Below are 18,486 nucleotides of genomic sequence, written 5' to 3' on the forward strand. Positions count from 1 at the left end.
AGACAATAACAACCTAAACATTCGGCATTATAGGCATTAGGCAAGAATGATCAATGCCCTCCTTTGTTAATTTCATTGTTTGAATAACTATTTTTTAAATAACTTAAAAAAGGCTATTGTTCATATGAGTTAACGGCATTATACATCAAATTGTAAATATTCATTTTATTTCCAGTGCTAAACCATAAATTGATTTTTTTTAAACTGCCTCTATAGTCTACGTAAGTGATGACGCAATCATAGCAAGTATGCATTTATTTGAAGGAGAAACCCTGTAAGAAGGCAAAGCGAAGAAGCCCGCTAGTCGTAATGCCACCAAAGTGGGTGGGCACACTTCCTAAGTATAAGTATGGAAACAACCTCGTCTCGTCCTAACGGATTTCTACTACAGAGGAGACGGAGATGAGCGCTAACAGTATGAGACCACAGCCAGCAATGAAATTACACGTGGTGAGTATTTTACCTTCACGTTGTTGATACTCTCCGTGGACTATGTTTGGCGAAGGGGTTTATTCTAACGATTGAATAGATTATTCCAACGAGTGAATTGTGAGATGAGAACAGTGTGCAGATGAACGATACATCCCGGTTATATTCGATGCGATGCGCTCCTTCATCAAAACGCAGCACAGGTAGGTAGTCTATTCTGTGTTTAAATCATCTTTGATTATAGAAATTGTAGCTCTTTGTCTTTGGTGAAGGGGAGTCCAATATTAGTAGAAATGAGACGTTTCTAACTGTGATTGTTTTGAAACCTCGTTGTATGGACGAAAGTTTTGAACAAATTTCTTTTACATATTTCATATTTTGTATTTTAATGTAAACTAAGTCGATAATGTTTATGCGTCAATGACTATTATAAATAGTACCGGCTTCATAGAGCCTAAACACCAAGATGCTGCTATATTTCTCGACCACATGACTCTCCTGACATAGGTGTGTATTGTATTTTCAACTCTCTCCGTCATGACTCAATTTGTTTCAGGCTGAATTTGCATAACTTGTTGGTTAGAGATGGTTCCCACCCCTACACATACCATGTGTAATTTTCCTAAACTAATCCTAAAAAGGAACCATGAACTGCATCAGTATTTATTTTTATTTGTGCGACATGCATGAAACGTGACAATACGTCAATTTTGTATTTACATTTTTTTTTAAACTAGGCAAGTCAGTTAAGAACAAATTCTTATTTTCAATGACGGCCTAGGAACTGTGAGTCAACTGCCTTGTTTTTGGGGGCAGAACGACTTTTACCTTCTCAGGTCGGGGATTCAATATTGCAACCTTTCGGTTCCTGGCCCAACGCTCTAACCACTAGGATACCTGCCGTCCCTACACTCTAACCACAAGGCTACCTGCAGTCCCTTCACTCTAACCACTAGGCTACCTGCCGTCCCTTCACTCTAACCACTAGGCTACCTGCCGTCCCTTCACTCTAACCACTAGGCTACCTGCCGTCCCTTCACTCTAACCACAAGGCTACCTGCCGTCCCTTCACTCTAACCACTAGGCTACCTGCCGTCCCTTCACTCTAACCACAAGGCTACCTGCCGTCCCTTCACTCTAACCACTAGGCTACCTGCCGCCCCTCCACTCTAACCGCTAGTCTACCTGCCGTCCCTACACTCTAACCACTAGGTTACCTGCCGTCCTACACTCTAACCACTAGGCTACCTGCCGTCCCTCCACTCTAACCACTAGGCGACCTGCCGTCCTACACTCTAACCACTAGGCTACCTGCCGTCCCTCCACTCTAACCACTAGGCGACCTGCCGTCCCTCCACTCTAACCACTAGGCTACCTGCCGTCCCTACACTCTAACCACTAGGTTACCGTACTTCTACACCTGCATTGCTTGCTGTTTGGGGTTTTAGGCTGGGTTTCTGTACAGCACTTTGAGATATCAGCTGATGTACGAAGGGCTATATAAATAAATTTGGTTTGATTTAGGCTACCTGCCGTCCCTCCACTCTAACCGCTAGGTTACCTGCCACCCCACTAGGCTAATGGGGTTGAGATGTAGGTTATGTTTTTATTTCCTGTAGGACCAATGTGAAGTGAATCAAGATTCCATAGATAGTGAGTGACAGCTGTGAGAATTTGTCCTAAAAGTGCCTGCTTCTGGCCCAACGGTGTGTTAGTAGTCAGGCGATGATGTGTCATAATAATGCTATAGGATATTACACTGGTGGTAGTGTAGTTCTCACCTCTCTGTTTTGGTACAGAAAGCACAGTTGTTTCCTTTGATGTGTTTTGCATGGTGTCCTTCCTATCTGGGCCTCATAAAGGGGTTTGCATATGTCCATGTTGAGATCTGTATCAGATTAAAAACCAGTAGAGAACTTGTATGAAAATAAACGTATTCTATTTTCATTGAACTCTTTATGTCGTGTGTGTGTGTGTGTGTGTGTGTGTGTGTGTGTGTGTGTGTGTGTGTGTGTGTGTGTGTGTGTGTGTGTGTGTGTGTGTGTGTGTGTGTGTGCATGTGTGTGTGTGTGTGTGTGTGTGTGTGTGTGTGTGTGTGTGTGCATGTGTGTGTGTGTGTGTGTGTGTGTGTGTGTGTGTGTGTTAAATGATTGAAACACAGATACACATTGTGTCTGATATGATAGGCTACACTTGCCTTCTGTGTAAATGAATGCAGGTGATATTAATGTGAAAGCAGAGCCAGGGAGCTATTCTTCTATGTGGATTGTTCTACATGTGGCTTGTTATCTTTTAACTCTTTATCTTTATGCTCTGCCCCCGGTGGTGTCTGCACTCGGTGGTGTCTGCACTCGGTGGCGTCTGTTACAGACAACTTCCCCAAAATGAGCCGTTCACGAGGTGACAGAGAGGCAGAGAGAAATGTGTCAAAAGGTCACGCCCTGTAGAATAAACACAAATCTGTTTTTTTTGTTGTCAAATACACACACACACACACACACACACACACACACAGAGGACACACACACAGAGGACACACACACACACACACAGAGGACACACACACACACACAGAGGACACACACACACACACACACACACACACACACACACACACAGAGGACACACACACACAGAGGACACACACACACACACACACACACAGAGGACACACACACACACACACACAGAGGACACACACACACACACACAGAGGACACACACACACACACACACACAGAGGACACACACACACAGAGGACACACACACACACACACACACACAGAGGACACACACACACACACACACAGAGGACACACACACACACACACACAGAGGACACACACACACACAGAGGACACACACACATACACAGAGGACACACACACACACAGAGGACACACACACACACACACACACACACACACATCCACACACACATCCACCACCTAACGTTTATTAAGAAAGGAACACATCATCCTGAAGGGAAGCTTTTTCACAGCGACTACAGTAACTTCCTCTTTTACATCAACAGTAGTAGTGATGCCGTCAGTAGTGTTTCTGTCCTACCGGTCTACTCTAATAACATGGAATCACTGAGAGACAGTGTCTCTATCAGTGTCTTTTCTCTACTACACTGAGAGACCGTGTCTCTATCCTTTCTCTACTACACTGAGAGACAGTGTCTCTATCCTTTTCTCGACTACACTGAGAGACAGTGTCTCTATCCTTTCTCTACTACACTGAGAGACAGTGTCTCTATCCTTTCTCTACTCTAATAACATGGAATCACTGAGAGACAGTGTCTCTATCCTCTTCTCTACTACACTGAGAGACAGTGTCTCTATCCTTTTCTCTACTCTAATAACATGGAATCACTGAGAGACAGTGTCTCTATCCTTTTCTCTACTACACTGAGAGACAGTGTCTCTATCCTTTTCTCTACTACACTGAGAGACAGTGTCTCTATCCTTTTCTCTACTACACTGAGAGACAGTGTCTCTATCCTTTTCTCTACTACACTGAGAGACAGTGTCTCTATCCTTTTCTCTACTACACTGAGAGACAGTGTCTCTATCCTTTTCTCTACTACACTGAGAGACAGTGTCTCTATCCTTTTCTCTACTCTAATAACATGGAAACACTGAGAGACAGTGTCTCTATCCTTTTCTCTACTACACTGAGAGACAGTGTCTCCATCCTTTTCTCTACTACACTGAGAGACAGTGTCTCTATCCTTTTCTCTACTCTAATAACATTGAAACACTGAGAGACAGTGTCTCTATCCTTTCTCTACTCTAATAACATTGAAACACTGAGAGACAGTGTCTCTATCCTTTTCTCTTCTCTAGTAACATTGAAACACTGAGAGACAGTGTCTCTATCCTTTCTCTACTCTAATAACATTGAAACACTGAGAGACAGTGTCTCTATCCTTTCTCTACTCTAATAACATTGAAACACTGAGAGACAGTGTCTCTATCCTTTTCTCTACTACACTGAGAGACAGTGTCTCTATCCTTTTCTCTACTCTAATTTTTTTTTAAAAATTTTATTTGACCTTTTATTTAACCAGGTAGGCAAGTTGAGAACAAGTTCTCATTTACAATTGCGACCTGGCCAAGATAAAGCAAAGCAGTTCGACAGATACAACGACACAGAGTTACACATGGAGTAAAACAAACATACAGTCAATAATACAGTATAAACAAGTCTATATACAATGTGAGCAAATGAGGTGAGAAGGGAGGTAAAGGCAAAAAAGGCCATGGTGGCAAAGTAAATACAATATAGCAAGTAAAACACTGGAATGGTAGTTTTGCAATGGAAGAATGTGCAAAGTAGAAATAAAAATAATGGGGTGCAAAGGAGCAAAATAAATTAATTAATTAAAATTAAATACAGTTGGGAAAGAGGTAGTTGTTTGGGCTAAATTATAGGTGGGCTATGTACAGGTGCAGTAATCTGTGAGCTGCTCTGACAGTTGGTGCTTAAAGCTAGTGAGGGAGATAAGTGTTTCCAGTTTCAGAGATTTTTGTAGTTCGTTCCAGTCATTGGCAGCAGAGAACTGGAAGGAGAGGCGGCCAAAGAAAGAATTGGTTTTGGGGGTGACTAGAGAGATATACCTGCTGGAGCGTGTGCTACAGGTGGGAGATGCTATGGTGACCAGCGAGCTGAGATAAGGGGGGACTTTACCTAGCAGGGTCTTGTAGATGACATGGAGCCAGTGGGTTTGGCGACGAGAATGAAGCGAGGGCCAGCCAACGAGAGCGTACAGGTTGCAATGGTGGGTAGTATATGGGGCTTTGGTGACAAAACGGATTGCACTGTGATAGACTGCATCCAATTTGTTGAGTAGGGTATTGGAGGCTATTTTGTAAATGACATCGCCAAAGTCGAGGATTGGTAGGATGGTCAGTTTTACAAGGGTATGTTTGGCAGCATGAGTGAAGGATGCTTTGTTGCGAAATAGGAAGCCAATTCTAGATTTAACTTTGGATTGGAGATGTTTGATATGGGTCTAGAAGGAGAGTTTACAGTCTAACCAGACACCTAAGTATTTGTAGTTGTCCACGTATTCTAAGTCAGAGCCGTCCAGAGTAGTGATGTTGGACAGGCGGGTAGGTGCAGGTAGCGATCGGTTGAAGAGCATGCATTCAGTTTTACTTGTATTTAAGAGCAATTGGAGGCCACGGAAGGAGAGTTGTATGGCATTGAAGCTTGCCTGGAGGGTTGTTAACACAGTGTCCAAAGAAGGGCCGGAAGTATACAGAATGGTGTCGTCTGCGTAGAGGTGGATCAGAGACTCACCAGCAGCAAGAGCGACCTCATTGATGTATACAGAGAAGAGAGTCGGTCCAAGAATTTAACCCTGTGGCACCCCCATAGAGACTGTCAGAGGTCCGGACAGCAGACCCTCCGATTTGACACACTGAACTCTATCAGAGAAGTAGTTGGTGAACCAGGTGAGGCAATCATTTGAGAAACCAAGGCTGTCGAGTCTGCCGATGAGGATGTGGTGATTGACAGAGTCGAAAGCCTTGGCCAGATCAATGAATACGGCTGCACAGTAATGTTTCTTATCGATGGCGGTTAAGATATCGTTTAGGACCTTGAGCGTGGCTGAGGTGCACCCATGACCAGCTCTGAAACCAGACTGCATAGCAGAGAAGGTATGGTGAGATTCGAAATGGTCGGTAATCTGTTTGTTGACTTGGCTTTCGAAGACCTTAGAAAGGCACGGTAGGATAGATATAGGTCTGTAGCAGTTTGGGTCAAGAGTGTCCCCCTTTGAAGAGGGGGATGACCGCAGCTGCTTTCCAATCTTTGGGAATCTCAGACGATTCGAAAGAGAGGTTGAACAGGCTAGTAATAGGGGTGGCAACAATTTCGGCAGATAATTTTAAAAAGAAAGGGTCCAGATTGTCTAGCCCGGCTGATTTGTAGGGGTCCAGATTTTGCAGCTCTTTCAGAACATCAGCTGAATGGATTTGGGAGAAGGAGAAATGGGGAAGGCTTGGGCGAGTTGCTGTTGGGGGTGCAGTGCTGTTGACCGGGGTAGGAGTAGCCAGGTGGAAAGCATGGCCAGCCGTAGAAAAATGCTTATTGAAATTCTCAATTATGGTGGATTTATCAGTGGTGACAGTGTTTCCTATCTTCAGTGCAGTGGGCAGCTGGGAAGAGGTGTTCTTATTCTCCATGGACTTTACAGTGTCCCAGAACTTTTTTGAGTTAGTGTTGCAGGAAGCAAATTTCTGCTTGAAAAAGCTAGCCTTGGCTTTTCCAACTGCCTGTGTATAATGGTTTCTAGCTTCCCTGAACAGCTGCATATCACGGGGGCTGTTCGATGCTAATGCAGAACGCCATAGGATGTTTTTGTGTTGGTTAAGGGCAGTCAGGTCTGGGGAGAACCAAGGGCTATATCTGTTCCTGGTTCTAAATTTCTTGAATGGGGCATGTTTATTTAAGATGGTTAGGAAGGCATTTTAAAAAAATATCCAGGCATCCTCTACTGACGGGATGAGATCAATATCCTTCCAGGATACCCCGGCCAGGTCGATTAGAAAGGCCTGCTCGCAGAAGTGTTTCAAGGAGCGTTTTACAGTGATGAGTGGAGGTCGTTTGACCGCTGACCCATTACAGATGCAGGCAATGAGGCAGTGATCGCTGAGATCTTGGTTGAAGACAGCAGAGGTGTATTTAGAGTGGAAGTTGGTTAGGATGATATCTATGAGGGTGCCCGTGTTTAAGGCTTTGGGGAGGTACCTGGTAGGTTCATTGATAATTTGTGTGAGATTGAGGGCATCAAGTTTAGATTGTAGGATGGCTGGGGTGTTAAGCATGTTCCAGTTTAGGTCGCCTAGCAGCACGAACTCTGAAGATAGATGGGGGCAATCAGTTCACATATGGTGTCCAGAGCACAGCTGGGGGCAGAGGGTGGTCTATAGCAGGCGGCAACGGTGAGAGACTTGTTTTTAGAGAGGTGGATTTTTAAAAGTAGAAGTTCAAATTGTTTGGGTACAGACCTGGATAGTAGGACAGAACTCTGCAGGCTATCTTTGCAGTAGATTGCAACACCGCCCCCTTTGGCAGTTCTATCTTGTCTGAAAATGTTGTAGTTTGGAATTAAAATTTCTGAATTTTTGGTGGTCTTCCTAAGCCAGGATTCAGACACAGCTAGAACATCCGGGTTGGCTGAGTATGCTAAAGCAGTGAATAGAACAAACTTAGGGAGGAGGCTTCTAATGTTAACATGCATGAAACCAAGGCTATTACGGTCACAGAAGTCATCAAAAGAGAGCGCCTGGGGAATAGGAGTGGAGCTAGGCACTGCAGGGCCTGGATTCACCTCTACATCACCAGAGGAACAGAGGAGGAGTAGGATAAGGGTATGGCTAAAAGCTATGAGAATTGGTCGTCTAGAACGTCTGGAACATAGAGTAAAAGGAGGTTTCTGGGGTGGTAAAATAGCATCAAGGTATAATGTACAGACAAAGGTATGGTAGTATGTGAATACAGTGGAGGTAAACCTAGGTATTGAGTGATGAAGAGAGAGATATTGTCTCTAGAAACATCATTGAAACCAGGAGATGTCATTGCATGTGTGGGTGGTGGAACTAATAGGTTGGATATGGTATAATAACATGGAATCACTGAGAGACAGTGTCTCTATCCTTTTCTCTACTACACTGAGAGACAGTGTCTCTATCCTTTTCTCTACTACACTGAGAGACAGTGTTTCTATCCCTTTCTCTACTCTAATAACATTGAAACACTGAGAGACAGTGTCTCTATCCTTTTCTCTACTCTAATAACATTGAAACACTGAGAGACAGTGTCTCTATCCTTTTCTCTACTCTAATAACATTGAAACACTGAGAGACAGTGTCTCCATCCTTTTCTCTACTACACTGAGAGACAGTGTCTCTATCCTTTTCTCTACTCTAATAACATTGAAACACTGAGAGACAGTGTCTCTATCCTTTTCTCTACTCTAATAACATTGAAACACTGAGAGACAGTGTCTCTATCCTTTTCTCTACTGTTTAAGTTGTTGTCATGTACTGTGGAAACCGCATGACTGATGCCATCTGAATTACTACAGGAACACGTTTCCATTTCGGGATTCACCCTGGTTCTCAGGTGAGTTAGGTGGTATGTGTAAACATCCTCCAAAATGACTCGGAAGTTGGTGGAAATGTCCATTGAAAGAATCCTTCAAAACAAACAGAATATATATATATACATTTAGTCCCAGGCTGTGTTCCACTGTCTCTGATTTATGCAGCATTACAACTAACAGATGATCATTTATGAGTGGGAGGCCGTAGCAAGAGTTTGGCACGGTAAAGTGGGTATTTGTTAATGATTAACTAACGATAATATAAACATTTCTGATGGAGAAAGACTCAGTTTCAATCATTTCTGATGAAACTGAGTCTGATATATATATATATCAGACTCAGTTTCATCAGAAATGTTTATATTATCTTTAGTTAATCATTAACAAATACCCACTTGACCGTGCCAAACTCTTGCTACGGCCTCCCACTCATAAATGATCATCTGTTAGTTGTAATGCTGCATAAATCAGAGACAGTGGAACACAGCCTGGGACTAAATGATATGGAGATCAATGACATACTCTGCCATGGTTACACATACTGTATGAATCTCTGCTATCGCTGCTACTGTTTTGCTTTCATACTTGGCTACCTGCCTGTACTGTTACAGGTTTCTAAAAGTTAGTTGGTGGACTTTATTGACCCAAATATTGATTTGTGACTTTTATTTCTTATTCTTATTTTTGTTCGTTTTTTTTTTTTTTAAACTGCATTGTTGGTTAAGGGCTTGTCAGTCAGCATTTAAATGTAAGGTCTACTACATCTGTTGTATTCAGCATTCCCTGTAAGGTCTACTACACCTGTTGTATTCAGCATTTCACTGTAAGGTCTACTACACCTGTTGTATTCAGCATTTCACTGTAAGGTCTACTACACCTGTTGTATTCAGCATTTCACTGTAAGGTCTACTACACCTGTTGTATTCAGCATTTCACTGTAAGGTCTACTACACCTGTTGTATTCGGCATTTCACTGTAAGGTCTACTACACCTGTTGTATTCAGCATTTTACTGTAAGGTCTACTACACCTGTTGTATTCAGCATTTCACTGTAAGGTCTACTACACCTGTTGTATTCAGCATTTCACTGTAAGGTCTACTACACCTGTTGTATTCAGCATTTCACTGTAAGGTCTACTACACCTGTTGTATTCAGCATTTCACTGTAAGGTCTACTACACCTGTTGTATTCAGCATTTCACTGTAAGGTCTACTACACCTGTTGTATTCAGCATTTCACTGTAAGGTCTACTACACCTGTTGTATTCAGCATTCACTGTAAGGTCTACTACACCTGTTGTATTCAGCATTTCACTGTAAGGTCTACTACACCTGTTGTATTCAGCATTCCCTGTAAGGTCTACTACACCTGTTGTATTCAGCATTCCCTGTAAGGTCTACTACACCTGTTGTATTCAGCATTCCCTGTAAGGTCTACTACACCTGTTGTATTCAGCATTTCCCTGTAAGGTCTACTACACCTGTTGTATTCAGCATTTCCCTGTAAGGTCTACCTACACCTGTTGTATTCAGCATTTCCCTGTAAGGTCTACTACACCTGTTGTATTCAGCATTTCCCTGTAAGGTCTACTACACCTGTTGTATTCAGCATTTCCCTGTAAGGTCTACTACACCTGTTGTATTCAGCATTTCCTGTAAGGTCTACTACACCTGTTGTATTCAGCATTTCACTGTAAGGTCTACTACACCTGTTGTATTCAGCATTTCACTGTAAGGTCTACTACACCTGTTGTATTCAGCATTTCACTGTAAGGTCTACTACACCTGTTGTATTCAGCATTTCACTGTAAGGTCTACTACACCTGTTGTATTCAGCATTTCACTGTAAGGTCTACCTACACCTGTTGTATTCGGGCGCATGTGACAAATAACATTTGATTTGATTGTAAGAGTTGAACGTGCCAGATTTGTCATTCTCCTAGGTTTATTAAGTTGTAATGTCTCACAGTATGTGTATGTTATATCATCTGTATACTAACATTTGATTTGTTATGGGTATTATGGGTACCGACCCATCTGCTCATAGCTGCTGGGGTCGTTGATGGTTTTAGGATTTCATCAAGAGTGCTGTTTGATGCCAGGCCTCCCACTAGTGTGTCCCAAATAGCACCCTAATCCCTATTCAGTGTACTCTTTTGACCAGGGCCCATAGGACTTTGGTCTAAAGTAGTGCACTATGTGTAGGGAATAGGGTGCCATAGGGCTCTGGTCTAAAGTAGTGCACTATGTAGGGAATAGGGTGCCATAGGGCTCTGGTCTAAAGTAGTGCACTATATAGGGAATAGGGTGCCATTTTGGGATGTAGCCTCTGAGGCCTTTTAATGGGGGGGATTTTACATCAGTCAGTTTAGTTAGAGGCAGAGGGCTGGGTCAGTCTGTGTGTGTGTTTGATGTCTCTGAAGAGCTGAAATCCCCAGGCAGACCACCTGAACAGCAGTACTGACTCCATCCATCCATCCCTCAGCTCTCCAGCCTTCTGATCCTCCATTGTAATAGACCTAATGATGTATACCATATAGCCGACTCTGTTATCCAAAGAGACTTACCGCTGTGTGTACAATACATTTGGTCCTCCATAGTCTTGTTGCTTGACGTTTTTTTTAAACCAAACTTAGAACGTCTGGAGGCGAGTCTACTTTCTACTGATGTGTGCGTTCGTTTACTACTTCCCACAAATCTAAAAGCATTGTATACCAGTCCTCTCCTTTCAAATGAGTTAAAGGGGCAGTGCAGTGATTTTACAGTTTCATTCATGTTATTTCAGCACTTTGAGGTCGAAATAACACTCTCAAATTGTGAAAATTATGATAATGTCCTTTTAGTATAAGAGCTTTTAAAAAAAAAGAAAAAGCCTGTTCAGGTGGGATGGAGTTTTTGGCCACAGCATGACATCACAATACGATTAGATTATTCTGACCAATGAGCAGTTCTATTTGAAGGGGTTAACGAGGTAGGCTCTACAGCAGGGTTCTCCAACCTTTTCTAGCATGAGAGCTACTTAATAAAAAACACACGTCACAAGCTACTCATTTTTTTTCAAACTTTCAAATAGGTGCATCCTTCTCTTATTCTCCTCTCCCCTGCAACTCTTCCCCTGGTCCTTAGTGTACAACAGAAAGTAGTGTACTATGTTATCGACTCTTCCCCTGGTCCTTAGTGTGCAACAGAAAGTAGTGTACTATGTTATCAACTCTTCCCCTGGTCCTTAGTGTACAACAGAAAGTAGTGTACTATGTTATCAACTCTTCTCCTGGTCCTTAGTGTGCAACAGAAAGTAGTGTACTATGTTATCAACTCTTCCCCTGGTCCTTAGTGTACAACAGAAAGTAGTGTACTATGTTATCAACTCTTCTCCTGGTCCTTAGTGTACAACAGAAAGTAGTGTACTATGTTATCAACTCTTCTCCTGGTCCTTAGTGTACAACAGAAAGTAGTGTACTATGTTATCAACTCTTCTCCTGGTCCTTAGTGTAGAACAGAAAGTAGTGTACTATGTTATCAACTCTTCTCCTGGTCCTTAGTACACTACTTTCTGTTGTACACTAAGGACCAGGAGAAGAGTTGATAACATAGTGTAGAACAGAAAGTAGTGTACTATGTTATCAACTCTTCTCCTGGTCCTTAGTGTAGAACAGAAAGTAGTGTACTATGTTATCAACTCTTCCCCTGGTCCTTAGTGTAGAACAGAAAGTAGTGTACTATGTTATCAACTCTTCTCCTGGTCCTTAGTGTAGAACAGAAAGTAGTGTACTATGTTATCAACTCTTCCCCTGGTCCTTAGTGTACAACAGAAAGTAGTGTACTATGTTATCAACTCTTCTCCTGGTCCTTAGTGTACAACAGAAAGTAGTGTACTATGTTATCAACTCTTCCCCTGGTCCTTAGTGTAGAACAGAAAGTAGTGTACTATGTTATCAACTCTTCCCTGGTCCTTAGTGTAGAACAGAAAGTAGTGTACTATGTTATCAACTCTTCTCCTGGTCCTTAGTGTAGAACAGAAAGTAGTGTACTATGTTATCAACTCTTCCCTGGTCCTTAGTGTACAACAGAAAGTAGTGTACTATGTTTTCTGACAACATGCCTGGTAAAATAAGGGTTTAATAAACAACTCCAATAGATGTTCTGAGTCCATGTTAATGATGACATCACATCAGAAGACCATTGTCTGGGGTTTTGTGTAATTCCTCTTTAATTGGGCGTCTGTCCCTTTAATATGTAGCGCGTGAGGAATGTGCCGTCTAACAAGCCGGTCTGGTGATGGTTTTATACTGCTGCTACTCATTCTATGGCAAAGTTAGCCAATAACAAATTATACATACAAATTATATCTACTCATTAAACACTTGTGCCAGGTAAGCCTACTTTGCAGTTAACATTTATATGAGAGTGTTTTTGGGGGAAAGTATTTCTGTCAACCAACAAGATGGTTATCACATCAACTTGATACACACGGAGTGATAGACAGACGCTCGCACAACACAGACAGACAGGGGCGATATTGCTGGAAATTAATTGGCAGATATTGTGTTAGGTTTGGCTTTTAAGCCAATAGTGGCTAACCAGGGGTGGGATAATGTCAATGTTGGGTTGATTTAGCTACTCATAGGTAGGCTGTGAGCTACTGGTAGCTCGTGATGTTGGAGACCCCTGCTCGAGTCGAGACCATCCTAACCGCCAATCAGGGCCGTGTATTGTAAACATTTAAAAATGTGTATCGACACGCCCACACGATCGGACTGAGCATTTCAATGGCAAAAGGTAGCTCAGGGAAATAAATGATAAAAAATATTTTTTGAGTTATTTTCATGAAATAAACACACATGGTGATGGTTTAAAAATACAATTAAAAAGACTGCATTGGGGCTTTAAGGGAAGTGACCAAGTGCACACTTTAGGAGGAAGGAGAGATAGTTGGGACATTGCCTAGGTCTGTATCTTAAATGGCACCCTATTCCCTCTATAGTGCACTACTGTTGACCAGAGCCCTATGGGGGCCCTATTCCCTATATAGTGCACTACTGTTGACCATAGCCCTATGGGGGCCCTATTCCCTATATAGTGCACTACTGTTGACCAGAGCCCTATGGGGCCCTATTCCCTATATAGTGCACTACTGTTGACCATAGCCCTATGGGGGCCCTATTCCCTATATAGTGCACTACTGTTGACCAGAGCCCTATGGGGGCCCTATTCCCTATATAGTGCACTACTGTTGACCATAGCCCTATGGGGGCCCTATTCCCTATATAGTGCACTACTGTTGACCAGAGCCCTATGGGGGCCCTATTCCCTATATAGTGCACTACTGTTGACCAGAGCCCTATGGGGGCCCTATTCCCTATATAGTGCACTACTGTTGACCAGAGCCCTATGGGGGCCCTATTCCCTATATAGTGCACTACTGTTGACCAGAGCCCTATGGGGACCCTATTCCCTATATAGTGCACTACTGTTGACCAGAGCCCTATGGGGGCCCTATTCCCTATATAGTGCACTACTGTTGACCAGAGCCCTATGGGGGCCCTATTCCCTATATAGTGCTTACTGTTGACCAGAGCCCTATGGGGGCCCTATTCCCTATGGAAGTGCACTACTGTTGACCAGAGCCCTATGGGGGCCCTATTCCCTATATAGTGCACTACTGTTGACCATAGCCCTATGGGGGCCCTATTCCCTATATAGTGCACTACTGTTGACCAGAGCCCTATGGGGGCCCTATTCCCTATATAGTGCACTACTGTTGACCATAGCCCTATGGGGGCCCTATTCCCTATATAGTGCACTACTGTTGACCAGAGCCCTATGGTGGCCCTATTCCCTATATAGTGCACTACTGTTGACCATAGCCCTATGGGGGCCCTATTCCCTATATAGTGTACTACTGTTGACCAGAGCCCTATGGGGGCCCTATTCCCTATATAGTGCACTACTGTTGACCAGAGCCCTATGGGGGCCCTATTCCCTATATAGTGCACTACTGTTGACCATAGCCCTATGGGGGCCCTATTCCCTATATAGTGCACTACTGTTGACCAGAGCCCTATGGGGGCCCTATTCCCTATATAGTGCACTACATAGGGAATATGGGGGCCATTTGGTACGTAGCCTAGGTCCTCCAATGCGTTCCTCTTAGTCAGCTGCTGGGTGTGTTCCTCCTCAGTGCTTAATGCAGGGAAATGATACACATGGAAATGACTGTCTGTCATCCCTCCGGGGGGGAGATGGTGGTTTAGGTTGAATATGGAAAGCCATTAGGCTACAGCACTTTAGTCAGAGGAAGTCTTTTAAATCCTGCTCCATAGCCTGAGTTAGTCAGAGGAAGTCTTTTAAATCCTGCTCCATAGCCTGAGTTAGTTAGAGGGCTCCATAGCCTGAGTTAGTCAGAGGAAGTCTTTTAAATCCTGCTCCATAGCCTGAGTTAGTCAGAGGGCTCCATAGCCTGAGTTAGTCAGAGGAAGTCTTTTAAATCCTGCTCCATAGCCTGAGTTAGTCAGAGGAAGTAGTATTTTGTTTTTTAAATCACGCTCCTGCCCTGATTTCAATTCTCGTGTCATTCAGCGGTTTGGACACTGACGAGCAGAATAACATCTCCTTGACTGACTACTGTGTAATACACTAGTAAACTCTTAATGCGTCCCAAATTGCACCCTATTCCCTATATAGTCCTATGGGTTCTGGTCAAAAGTAGTGCACTACATAGGGAGCCATATTTTTATTTTAACTAGGCATGTCAGTTAAGAACAAATTCTTATTTACAATGACAGCCTACTCCGGCCAAACCCGGACGACGCTGGGCCAATTGTGCGCCGCCCTATGGGACTCCTAATCACGGCCGGTTGTGATACAGCCTGGAATCGAACCAGGGTCTGTAGTGACGCCTCTAAGCACTGAGATGCAGCGCCTTAAGACCGCTGAGCCACTAAGCCTCTGTCTGATTGAGGGGATGTACACACTCCAGCTGTATTCCCTCTCAGCTGGCGAACGGCCACAGGAGTCATCCAATGTGACTTCCCTTCAGATGATCAGAACATTGTAATTATGGGCGACAGAGCAGCGTGTAATTTTGGTCTAGAGCTCTGTAGCAGAATGTCATTGAATGGTGACTTCCCACTGAATGATGAAAGGTCAAAAGTTCAACAATGTCTTTATTCCAGAACTTCCATATACAGAATGCACAGGGGCATTTCCGGGAGTAAAACAAGCAATGCATGGGTCCCCCAGGCCGGGTATTTAGGTCACCCCAGGCCAGGACAGAAAAGTCACCCCAGGCCAGTATAGGTCACCCCAGGCCAGTATAGGCCCCCCAGGCCGGGCCATTATAGGTCACCCCAGGCCGGGCCATTTAGGTCACCCCAGGCCAGGACAGAAAAGTCACCCCAGGCCAGTTAGGTCACCCCAGGCCAGATTTAGGCCCCCAGGCCGGGCCAGTATAGGTCACCCCAGGCCGGGCCAGTTTCACCCCAGGCCGGGCCATTTAGGTCACCCCAGGCCAGGACAGAAAAGTCACCCCAGGCCAGTTTAGGTCACCCCAGGCCAGTTAGGCCCCCCAGGCCGGGCCATTTAGGTCACCCCAGGCCGGGCCAGTATAGGTCACCCCAGGCTGGGCCAATATAGGTCCCCCAGGCCGGGCCATTATAGGTCACCCCAGGCCAGGACAGAAAAGTCACCCCAGGCCAGTATAGGTCACCCCAGGCCGGGCCAATATAGGTCCCCCAGGCCGGGCCATTATAGGTCACCCCAGGCCAGGACAGAAAAGTCACCCCAGGCCTAGGTCACCCCAGGTTATAGCCCCCAGGCCGGGCCATTATAGGTCACCCCAGGCCGGGCCATTATAGGTCACCCCAGGCCAGGACAGAAAAGTCACCCCAGGCCAGTATAGGTCACCCCAGGCCAGTATAGGTCCCCCAGGCCGGGCCAGTATAGGTCACCCCAGGCCGGGCCAGTATAGGTCACCCCAGGCCGGGCCATTATAGGTCACCCCAGGCCAGGACAGAAAAGTCACCCCAGGCCAGTATAGGTCACCCCAGGCCAGTCATAGGCCCCCCAGGCCGGGCCAGTATAGGTCACCCCAGGCCGGGCCAGTATAGGTCACCCCAGGCTGGGCCAATATAGGTCCCCCAGGCCGGGCCATTATAGGTCACCCCAGGCCAGGACAGAAAAGTCACCCCAGGCCAGTATAGGTCACCCCAGGCCGGGCCAATATAGGTCCCCCAGGCCGGGCCATTATAGGTCACCCCAGGCCAGGACAGAAAAGTCACCCCAGGCCAGTATAGGTCACCCCAGGCCAGTATAGGCCCCCCAGGCCGGGCCAGTATAGGTCACCCCAGGCCGGGCCAGTATAGGTCACCCCAGGCTGGGCCAATATAGGTCCCCCAGGCCGGGCCATTATAGGTCACCCCAGGCCAGGACAGAAAAGGTCACCCCAGGCCAGGACAGTATAGGTCACCCCAGGCCAGGCCAGTATAGGTCCCCCAGGCCGGGCCAGTATAGGTCCCCCAGGCCGGGCCAGTATAGGTCACCCCAGGCCGGGCCAGTATAGGTCCCCCAGGCCGGGCCAGTATAGGTCACCCCAGGCCGGGCCAGTATAGGTCACCCCAGGCCCAGTATAGGTCCCCCAGGCCGGGCCAGTATAGGTCCCCCACCCCAGGCCGGGCAGTATAGGTCATCCCAGGCCAGTTAGGTCACCCAAGGCCAGTATAGGTCACCCCAGGCCAGTATAGGTCACCCCAGGCCAGTATAGGGCACCCCAGGCCAGGCCAGTTTAAGTCACCCCAGTTGATAGGTCACGCCAGGCCAGTTTAGGTCACCCCAGGCCAGTTTAGGTCACCCCAGGCCAGTTTAGGTCACCCCAGGCCAGTATAGGTCACCCCAGGCCAGTATAGGTCACCCCAGGCCAAGGCCTATACAGTTCTGCAGGAGATTCTGAGGGACATTGCTGACTGGATACAGTGCTTTTCATGACAGTGGCGTAGGGGAGGTAGGGGAAGTCCCCGGAGGGAGAATTGACATCTGGGCCACAGCGGTGAAGGCTGCTGCCTTGCTTACTGCTGCTTTACACTGTCAATCACAGACACGCTTCTATTTAGTCCTGCCTGGTTTCTGGCTTCATATAACACTTAGTCACTCAGTCAATCACCCCAGGCTTGGGTTACACCCGGTCAATCACAACAAGCCTGAACACTTAGTTTCTCTGGCATCAGATAGGCTGTAAACATTCGTTCTGTCTAATCTGGTGGTTCTCCTCTCTGTTCTCTCTCCCTTTCTGTCTCTCTTTTCACCTCTCTCTCTCCCTCTTCTCTCTCTGTTCTCTCTTTCATTTCCCCACTATCTCTCTTCTCCCCCCCCCTCCTCTCTCTGTTCTCTGACTCGCTCTTTATCTTTCTATATCTCTCTCTCCCTCTTCTCTCTCTGTTCTCTCTTTCATTTCCCCACTATCTCTCTTCTCCCTCCCCCTCCTCTCTCTGTTCTCTGACTCTCTTTATCTTTCTATATCTCTCTCTCCCTCTTCTCTCTCTGTTCTCTCTTTCATTTCCCCACTATCTCTCTTCTCCCTCCCCCTCCTCTCTCTGTTCTCTGACTCTCTCTTTATCTTTCTATATTTCTCTCTGTTCTCTCTTTCATTTCCCCACTATCTCTCTTCTCCCTCCCCCCCTCCTCTCTCTGTTCTCTCTGACTCTCTTTATCTTTCTATATCTCTCTCCCTCTTCTCTCTCTGTTCTCTCTTTCATTTCCCCACTATCTCTCTTCTCCCTCCCCCTCCTCTCTCTGTTCTCTGACTCTCTCTTTATCTTTCTATATCTCTCTCTCCCTTTATCTGTTCTTCTTTCATTTCCCCACTATCTCTCTTCTCCCTCCCCCTCCTCTCTCTGTTCTCTCTCTCTCTTTATCTTTCTATATTTCTCTCTGTTCTCTC

General features: G+C 45.4%; 1 protein-coding gene across 2 annotated transcripts in view; it reads left to right on the forward strand.

Moving 5' to 3' along the window:
• Window positions 1–258: 258 nt before the first annotated feature.
• Window positions 259–18,486, forward strand: part of LOC121844452 (tumor necrosis factor receptor superfamily member 11B-like) — a 38,010-nt gene continuing 19,782 nt past the window's right edge. Inside the window, exon 1 of one of the 2 annotated variants that reach the window (XM_042314558.1) lies at window positions 259–450. In XM_042314558.1, the coding sequence (XP_042170492.1) occupies window positions 403–450 (48 nt within the window). In that variant the 5' untranslated portion in view covers window positions 259–402. The remainder of the gene's footprint in view (window positions 451–18,486) is intronic. The other variant, XM_042314557.1, reaches the window with a different exon arrangement.

Source organism: Oncorhynchus tshawytscha, unplaced genomic scaffold (genome assembly GCF_018296145.1).
Source record: "Oncorhynchus tshawytscha isolate Ot180627B unplaced genomic scaffold, Otsh_v2.0 Un_contig_8410_pilon_pilon, whole genome shotgun sequence".
NCBI lineage: Eukaryota > Metazoa > Chordata > Actinopteri > Salmoniformes > Salmonidae > Oncorhynchus > Oncorhynchus tshawytscha.